Raw genomic sequence first — 10,060 nt, forward strand, 5'->3', positions numbered from 1 at the left:
CCTCTCATGCCTTCAGAACGCACTACTAAAATCTTGTGATCACAAGTGTGAATTAAGTCAGCTTCCCAAACCAAGTAAGCCGCCTCATGCACTCCATGCACTCTCGAAGCTCTTCGTTTCAGTAGCATAAGGCTTATTGAAAAAGTCGAAAAAAGTACGTGGAGCCACACGCAGTAATAGGAACTTTAAAGACAAGATGGTGGTCGTACCTTATATGGATACAGTTTTCCACAATCTTCGAACGACAGCTAGAAACGCCGGCCTCAATGCGAAGTTTTTGGCACATATTTGAATGTTGGGGCTGTGAAAAAATGTCAATGAAATAAAAAAGAAACGTGTCCCTGCCCAATCAAGTACAGAAAACCTTATGTCACTTGTACGGAGTGAGTAGTTTATTCGATTCCTCTGACCTGTTACATTATATACCTATATTGGGCAGATGCTTTAATACGATGATTACAGAGCACAACTAACACTGCACAGCTAAATATTCGGTACATTTGACCTTTCATTGCAGAGATTACGGCTGCTCGCCCGCACTCAGGAAAACAGAGGTTGTGTGAAGGGAACGTAACAAACAAAGTAGAGAAAATTTAGAAGCAATAAATATCGACAAGTGGAAGGACGCATGCATCAGCTGCGCCTCAGTATCATTTTCAGAAAAAGTGCGCTGCTACCTGGGCATTTAATTCTATCTTGACTGCACATGGTGATGGTTGTCTGCGTTCTGTTTGTTAATTTTGATGTTCTTGTTTTCCTCGCCATGCAGCTGTTACAGCGCATGCGCATATTAAAGCGCTTACTAAACACTCGCGTCTTTGAGCAATAAACCAACAGTTGCAGTTCAGCGCCTGTGTTTGTCCTCATCATTCATGTTTGTGGGAACGTACTCGTGTTTTTCCAAGTGCGCTGCTTGACCAAAAGTGCGAAGAGTTAGTTGAACTGAAAGTTACATCAGACTGAGTTAGTTAAACTAATAGTTGTTTTTTTGTGCATATGACGGATTTTAGACAACTTCGTTGAAGGGTCATTAGAGGCCAACTGTTCCAACCGTGGCGCTCATAGCATGTTGGCGAAAAACACAAACTTACTGAATTAGATGCGCAAAAAAAAAAAGGGTGGTGTATCCGCAGCATATGGCTCTCGTTTTTTTTCGTACTGTATTCTTTGTATATTATAAACAGGGTGATACTCTGAGATACTCAGATAATTTTTTGCATTCCGCTTAATTACATAATTACTTTATTAAGTAATCAGCTTCTCAAATATTATAGTTAGATGAAAAGTGTCAACGAGAAAATTGTAGAGTAGCATGAAAAACTCCCGATACATCTTTCTGTTGCTCAATATGTGCGACATAAAAGTGTTTTCCCGAGCTTGAAAGAAGCCCGCGAATACATGCAATGTGCCTCGAGTGGTCAGTTGGACGCGCGCAATGTCGATCTGCCTTAAGTAGGCACACCTTCAGGATTTAAATTCTTACAAATTTCAGGGGATCACGGCTTTTGTTCCTCTCCACACACACCACTGTTTGCACTACCCTGGTTCTTAGTTCCCGCCAATATGCTATGAGGTGAAGTCGAAGCGCGAACCAAAACATTGCAATGGTTGGACTCCACTAAATTTTTTTTTCTTGGTGATAACGCAAATTACTTCAATAAAAGTTTGCGTGGCAAAATCAGTTATGCTTCTCACTTATATCCGCTTTTTTGCGTATTCCTTCTTGGACCACTTAAGCGTGTTACCGACGTTAAACATAGGCCAAAATAGCATTTGTGTCAAATTCAGGCTTTTATTTTAGAGGCTGTGCGCAGCATAGAGGCGATAATAAAATTTATAGACATAGTCTGTTTTAGGGATAGTTTTATGAAAATAATTTCTAGTTTTCTTCCGTGATAATATTTTTGTGAAATTTTCCAAAAAACGCTCTATTTTTTGCATTTTTACCGAAGTGTTAAGGGTTAAAAAACATAAAAGTATTTTGTGAAACTGTTTTAAAATGAAAGAAAAATGTTCAGACAGCGCAAGAACGCAAATTTTGAAGGAATGCGTCTGACGGGCGATTTTTGGCAGATTTTGTTTCGCACCTGGTTTTTCACCGGCTCGTGAAATTCAAATGGCCTAAAAAAGATCTTTCCACTCTAAATACCAGGTGTTCAAAATTAAGCTTTACAGATTTTTTTTTAATCGCTGGTGGCAGGTTACCATAATTCTTATCGTTAAGCTGGGTTATTCGTAAGAGGCGGACATTAGTAGCACGAAAAATCGAACCACATATTCAACTAATTAACAAAAATGACTAATGAACTTCTTAGTTAATTACTTTACGACACATATTGCAATTTTCGAATTTCAGAATTAGAATTGTTTGCAAGACGCATCCACTTGAAATGAATTTCCAGGATGTCACCAGTTTCGAGATATTATTTCCCAAAGTGGGGGAAATAATACGGGCATTCCAGTTACTTTTGTGCTTCAGTACATAAAGCAGTATTTTGGTAAAAAGTAAGTGGAACAACAGTGCATTTTTACGGCGAGTTTGATGGCGCATATCTCCAAAGTGGAGTCATTCTGGAAGTTCATTCCAAGTGGATACACCTGATAAGCTCACCGGCTACAATTCGTAAATTGCAATATGTGTCGCAAAGTAAGTTACCTAGAAGTTAATTAGTGAATTTTTGTTAATGAGTTGAATATGTGTTTCGATTTCTCATGCTGCTAATGTCCGCCTCATTGAATAACCCAGCTCAATGATAAGAATTATGCTACGTGCCCCAGGCGATTTCTAAAATTCCGTAATAATTAAAAATGAACACCCTGTAAATTGTGAAAATATCGTTCAGCTAATGCTTATATGCATATAATTTTTTCATAATTTTTTGAGAGAAATGGACATTGGTCGAGCGCCATGGTTGGGACCAATGGCGTAGAATGACCGTGAACTGAAATATTCGTCCAGGTGCAGTTTTGTGAGTATGAAACTTTTGAATATCACCTCCAGCGTATTGGGAATAGCAGGTATTTTTCATACTAGCTACAAAAATAAGCAAAAGGGCTCTTTATTACCAGACTTCTAGCAAGGCATTCGCTGCGTTACCAGAATCTGGACTAACCGTTAAATGCCATTGAACTAGCTCCCGCATTTTATCAAGCTGCAACAAGCAAGCCTGGGATCACGCGGTGTGATTTTGTCCCTGCGAATTTTGTATGAACATTTTAAAGGGGCCATGAACCACCTCTCGAGCTGGGTGAAATAACATAGTCTGCGGGTAGCATACGCTGTTGTGAACATCTCAGCCAAGTTTTGCTGTTGTACGTGGTCCGTGAAGCTCGCAAGCGGAACTCGAAGTCACCTTTCTCTCAAACGCTCTCGTTTCAAGAAACCCCATGATGCTCGCTCTTTTCTGTGTGCTTCATTTCGTAATAAAGCGCACTCCAATACACGGCTGCTATTGGTTGCTGCGGTCGGCTACACCATGGCCGCCGTGAGGTTGCGCCACGAGTCCAGTGGCTGAGCGTACTGCGGCTCGCTGAGGACAACCGCATTTGGCTTACGTTTAGCGCTTCGTAGGCACCAAAATCGGAAGTCCAAAATGAAATTTGAACTGCGCGCCATGGTGACGTTTACGAGGCGGAGCGTTGTGGCCCCGCCCCACTCCGCCGTAGCCTTCGCAGTGCAAGGCGTTGAAGGAGGAAGGGGGGCACAACGGAGGCCGTGTTTCATTGCCAATAAATCCGCTTCTGCTGAACGCATTGAAGTACTTTTTGCGGCAAAGTGATTATGAAATAGCCTATTTTCACTTCAAATGTATTGCTCCACTTCGATAAAAAGTGGTTCAGGGCCCCCTTTAACATTGGTTCTAGACTAGTTTCAGGCATTCGTTCAAGAAAGACTCTTGAGTCGGTGAAAATCAGATCGTGCGAGAATATAGAAAGAGAGCTATTCAGAGTGAATAGTTTCACAAAAATTCTGTGCCTACTGAGTGCAACAATTAATACACCCCCCCCCCCCCCCAATTATTATGTACAGTATATTGATGTGACCGTGCTGCATGAAAAAAGTGCTCACCGTTACGAAACATTATGTAATCTGCAAATTCACGTTATGAGTTCTTTTACTCCACTTCTTGTTTTTATAGATCTCACATATTTTGCGCTCCTCTATCGGAACACAAAGCAAGTTGGGGTGTTCTTGCACAAAGGAGGCAGTAAAATACGTTTGGGTACTGTATTTTCTAAAAAATCATAGCACTTATTAGAAAGCTGATCTATGGTGTGCGATGACCCAACGACCTGATGTAGCTAAAGAGAGCCAGGGCAGCTTTTACTCGGAAAGTGCAGATTAACTTTCTGCCATAATATTAATTTGTAAGTATTAGTAGGTAGGCCAACAATGTCAGTAACAGCTACTAGATAAAAATGAGTAAAGCTTATGAGCAGATTATTAGAAAGAGCCACGCTAACGCAAGAGAACCGGCCGGTGCTCCACTTTTGGTGCTCTCCTGTCTATAGTTCCAGCGCACCAAATGGCGCAAGTATGCACCATTTTGAGGTTACCAGAAGCGGTGCAGCTGAGCTATTTTAGTGCTTATAACTTCCACGCCTACACAATGTTTAGCGTAGGAATGACAAAGTGAACCTAAAACAATGCAACCAAATTTATCATTTTCCGGTGTCATACTGCGTCACATCTTTCGCTCATCTGCGCAAAGCTTGCGAACAAGCATGATTTTACTAATATAGAATGCTCGATTAACAATCATAGCTTGTATAATGTGTTCAAAATAGTGTCTCCCATGCCGACTAGTATCACGAAGACATTACTATATATTTTCACCAACTATAGCCCAAATATCACTTCGTCTTGATGCAAGGAACTTAAGGTCGATTCTGGAAAGCACGGATACTACTGCTGCTCTCACCATTGTCTTCTCCTAATAAAAATACTGAGAACTACAACTTCCCACCCTTCTGGTTGAATTTTGCGCAGTACATATAATGTTAACTTTTTCCCTTGTTCCTTTATTACGATATCCATTTAACTGACGCACCTTGAACTTCTGTTTTTGTGCCATCTTTAGCCAAGAGCTATGAGGTCTTTGCTCGTAAGCAAAACAGACATTGAAGATTCATGTTTTGAAGGTCCTCAAGTGTGCTTTCGCATTCTCATTTATCCCGAAGATTTCAAGGGTACAGGGATATGAAAAGGCCACTGATATTTTGTATTGTTTCGAGCGTTTCGGTACCTCGCGACGTCTCTTTTCCTGTCACCACTCCTTTCATTAAGATGGTAATGTGCAGCGTATCATTCGCAAAAAGAAACGTGCATGCTTTCTTACTGCATCATGCAACATGTACTTGCTCCTATCCATTTATTGGACAGACAGCCAATAGCTTATTATATATTCCTCTAATTCAAAGGGTAGTTGTATTTGTTAGAGTTTTATTTATTATTTATTATCCAAAATAATGGGGTTGCTTTTATACCGATGCGCGGATTTTACCATCAAAAAATGTCATTGCGCGAGATCCGCGCTGCGTGGTATACCCAGGCATTTGGTCATACCTAGATGGGCGTGTGTACTCCTCCATAGTAAGCTATATATATATATATATATATATATATATATATATATATATATATATATATATAGCTCTTAACAACTCATCGATAGCAGTGTGCTAGGTGGAAAGAGCTGAGAACGGTGCTCTGACATGGCGATGCAGGGCCGGGACTGCGTTATCGCAGAATTAGAACGTCATAAATGGGTCGAGTACGGCAGTAACTGTTCATTGAGCTGAGCATCAAAACAGGAAGCGAATCAACATCTGCCAGCAAGTTGCCAGTACCTTGGCTAACGAGGCCGCAAACAATTATGACCACTTTCGGTTTTTGTTAGACAAAGTTTTCTTCTCAAGAAAGAACATATCAGGCTTTTCCAGTATATGAATACTTCGCTGACACATCAGGACCGGATAACATAGTGATTATATTACAATTCTTTCCCTTATCGCACTTTGTCAGTTTCCCAAGGGCGAGCAGCCTAGCTATCCCCAGGATCGGCCGGTCATGAGAGTGCTTATTGAGAAAGGAAGATTATGTATACAAATGAGTGCAATGAATCGTTACGTTAAACAGACCCAGTTTTCTTCAGTTACCGTAGAAGGCGAAGACTCTTCAGGGTTTTTTACATAAACACACTCTCTTAATGAAAATTTTGTGTACATCACTTAAAGCTATACATCTTATGTGATCACGAATGGCTGCATGGGTCTTGCAGCATGTTCCCTTGACATTGCAGTGTCGTCGAATTGCTCGACTGATGGGCGCCGTCTGTACTGCAATCTCATCGTGAGGTTACAGAGATGGGAAATACCTTTCTGGCAAAACTCGTATCCACCAACCTCCTTCCTCCCTCTCCTGTTCCCTCCCATGCTCCCTCTTTCTTTTGGTGTTGTTTCAAGCCAGCCCCCCCCCCCCCCCCCCCCCCAAATATGGAACGCCGTAGTCACAGACTTTCAGAAGATGCAAAAACTTCAGAAATGCAACCTTTTATTGAGCCCATTTACGATGGAAGAGCAAAACATAGCCTTGCTATCTCTTGCCTTGAAAAGCAACCGCGCTGTCGCTGTAAAGACAAGCTCATCACCGGAAACATACACAAAAAAATGGATAGAGTCGTTCAAAACACTCAGTTCCGACGTCAACAATCACAAGAAGAAACACCACATGGCAGACAACTACTCAGTGTCTCTCCAATGCAACACGAGAACGCCTTCGCGGACTTCATGACAGTGCCCACAGAAACAGTTCTGTTTTGTGTGCGTGGGTGATTTTCTTGTTTCCTTCCTTTTTGTTTATTCTTTATTTTCACTTATTTTTCTCTCTCTCTCCTTTCGCATCCCTTTACCCCTCCCCCGGTACAGGGTAGCCAACCGGAGATAACCTCTGGTTAACCTCCCTGTCTTTCCTTTGCCTTTTTCTCTCTCTCTCTCTCTCTCTCTCTCCTGTGCTGCGTTTTCTTGTCGCTGCTGTGTATATTGCGTGGTTTCTGGTATTTCGCCGTTCCGAACCAACGAGCCAATACGAAGTAGGTGCTCCTTTTCCGTAGGTGCACGTGCTTGCGAACCATTTCAGCGAGAGTAGCGCTCAGAACCCCGGGTAACTTTTTAAGCAGAAACCTGCGTAGAAGGCGACCCCGTCGTACACGCTGGAGACGCACGTTATCGTTCTGCTGACCTCAAGGCCGAGAGAAACACACGACCCCTCTCACCCGCCCCGGTGCGCACTGAGGAAGGAAAGTGCACCAAGAAAACAGAGAGCAGGTTGATCCTTTCTCGGAATGAAAGGGAATCGAAAAAGTGCAGAGTGAAATCGAAAGGAGGAGAACGTTCGGCGCACTGCTATGGCTTCTCCGGGTGCTCTTTTTTGTTGCTCGCCTCAACCGTAATGCGGGCGACTGGCAGAACTTGTCACTATTGGACCTCTTCTTGTTTGTAGCTTATCGTGGATGGACGGGTCCTCTCGGGTAGGTGGTATAAAAGAGGAGCAGCAATGCGGCACGGCAAGTCAGCAGCTACCAAAGTGTGGTGCACTAGCCATAGGATCGACGAGAATTCCTTTTTTCGGCAGCGTAACCATGAAGGTGGGCTCGAGTTCTTGCTGTCGAATTCTTTTTGCGAAGTTTCAATGCATGTTCGCCTTTATCTCTGATCTTTTGACCTTGCATGGCTCTGGTCTTGTGTGCGTTTTACTTCTTGCGCGCAAACATTTGCGATGCCGTAGTAGCTAGTTACAGTTTCCTTAGTTTGAAGCATGTATAGCCACAAAAAGGAGATATCTCCTGCGCGTCAAGCGCAGGACATGTCGCCTTCCTTTGTATCAATAATTATTGAATGTGCGAGTTGTGGCAACTAATCACCTGCATTATAGAAACTTGGCACGTACAGCTTCACACGGTATACATATGCAGATTTCATTCTGATAGAAAGTATCGAAATCAGTTTCCTAAAAGCCTCACCGATGTGTTTTAAACGAGTGCTAGGAGCAAACGTGTGGTAACACTTTTGCGAGATACTGGATGCTTAAATTACTGCGAATAAGGGAAGGAACGCTGTAAGTAAACGATGATTAGGAAGAAGTGAAACAAATTGAAGTGCCTTTCGCCCACAAATAAGCATGGTGAGGCACAGCTTATTCAGGGAACGATGTTTTGGCACTTAGCCTATCGGTAATGGTCAACAGGAAGCTAACCGCAAACTGCTTCCAGAAGTATGCAATCCGTGCATGTATCAAACTATTAATACCGCACACTTCGGTAGCGCCATTTCGCTCGGACACAGACAAACGAAAACTTCGGAAAATAATTCAATTTTTGTAACGCAGTTCCTCGCAACCCTCACTCTCCTCGCCCTCGTGGCCAACGCCGCGTTCGCCGAAGAGGTCGCTAAGAAAGATGAGAAAAAGGAGGATAAGAAGGACGTTGAAGGACGTGGCGGAATTCTGGGAGGCGTGCCTGGCTACGGCGTTGGTGTGGTTCCTGGCGTCGTCGCTCCCGGTGTCGTTGGTCCAGGAGTCGTCGGCAACCCCGCCCTGGTAGGCGCCGGTGTTGGCCACGGCGTCGGCTTGGGTGGTGTTGGCGTGGGACACGGTGGCGGCTTCCAGTCGGGTTACGGCGCTACCGCCGGAGGACACCAGGCAGGCTTCCAAAAGGGTGCCGCGGGGCACAGTCAGGGATCCGGAGCCTTCGCTGGCGGCTCTGCCCACAGGACTGTCAACGCCTTCAGCAACAACCAGGGTTACAACCACAACACCGGCTTCTCGGCTTCCGACAGCAAGACCTTTGGAACCGGTCAACAGCAGGGATCTTCAGGCTTCCAGGGAGGTGCCGCCGGACAACAGGCCGGATTCGGACAGTCCTCCTTCGGCAAGACTGCCGGTGTCGGCCACGCGGGCGTAGGCGTCATCGGATGAAATTTCCGGTTTGTTTGCTGTAATAACTTCTCCAGCTGAGTTGAGCGCTTATTTACTCCCGTACTGTGTTACGCGCCTGACGCTAAATTAACAAAACTGTCCGCCTTTAAGAATTGCTGGTTATTGTCCGGCAGTCTGAGGTAATAATGTCTTGTGAGTCGGCGCTTGTGTACGTGTGTTCTTTCGTCTGTCGTCTTCCTTGTTGCGCCCTTCTAAAACCATGAATAATGTCTTCCCCTCACACGTATAGCCAATAATGTGCTCGCTGGTACCGGTTCTTAAAAACCGCTTAAGCGTACCATCTCCATAGTTAATACCGGACCTGTTGTCACAATCACTTCGTTCGCTCTTACAGGAAGACAAATAATATTTCTGACCTCAACTTTCTTGTGCATTGTCTTAAATATGTTGTGCCGCTTTATTTTATATCCAGTAGAAGCTCAGCGTCAAGTTTAATGCGAACTAACAATTTGTCTTAATTTTCTTTCAGCTGTACAAGCTTCGCGCCATTTCGTCGTCGCCACATCTCAATACTTGACATTTCGGCCACTCGAAGATCAAAAGTTTCAATAAACAGACCAATTCATTTATTTGTGGAAATTGCTTGTCTATTTGCCGCGTATTCAACAGGCTCCCAAGGAAGTGCAAGGGGACGTGTTAGGGGAATACAGCGATTAAGTAAACTAATTCCAAGAAGGTAAAGAGTGTCACACACGCACGGGATAATCACGCCTTTTGCACATAAGCGAGTTCCTTGCAATGCACTTGTGACCATGGATAATATAGGGAATTTCATGAGAAGAAGACACAAGCTACTTGCATTCGGCTCGCGTAAGCATGCCGCTTAGGTCCTTGAAAGACAGAAGCAGATTTTGCCAACTTGGGAATAGAAACTATGTACATTGATTACACAGCAGAAACAATGTTCAGGCTCCTGAAATAAAAAAAAAACTACAGCAGTCATTTTTTTAGATCTGAACAGTTTAATTGATCTTGCTTACTAGAGGAGTCCGAACGCCCTTCTCAAGAAGTGGCTTGAAAGATTTGGGCGTTTGCTATGGGGTCGCGCAACAGGTGGGCAACATT

The 10,060-nt window shown here is 43.6% G+C and overlaps 1 protein-coding gene across 2 annotated transcripts; it reads left to right on the plus strand.

The window, feature by feature from the left end:
• Positions 1–7,529: 7,529 nt before the first annotated feature.
• On the plus strand, positions 7,530–9,560 carry LOC119451847 (uncharacterized). Of its 2 annotated transcripts, none has more exons than XM_049660096.1 (3): positions 7,530–7,646; positions 8,387–9,013; positions 9,465–9,560. In XM_049660096.1, the coding sequence occupies exons 1-2, from the start codon at positions 7,641–7,643 to the stop codon at positions 8,972–8,974; spliced, it is 594 nt and encodes a 197-aa protein (XP_049516053.1). In that variant the 5' UTR covers positions 7,530–7,640; the 3' UTR covers positions 8,975–9,013; positions 9,465–9,560. The 2 variants fall into 2 exon arrangements, with proteins under 2 accessions (XP_049516053.1, XP_037570429.1); XM_037714501.2 differs by having other exon boundaries at positions 8,387–8,982.
• The last annotated feature ends 500 nt before the right edge of the window (positions 9,561–10,060 follow it).

Source organism: Dermacentor silvarum, chromosome 1 (genome assembly GCF_013339745.2).
Source record: "Dermacentor silvarum isolate Dsil-2018 chromosome 1, BIME_Dsil_1.4, whole genome shotgun sequence".
NCBI classification, from domain to species: Eukaryota; Metazoa; Arthropoda; class Arachnida; order Ixodida; family Ixodidae; genus Dermacentor; species Dermacentor silvarum.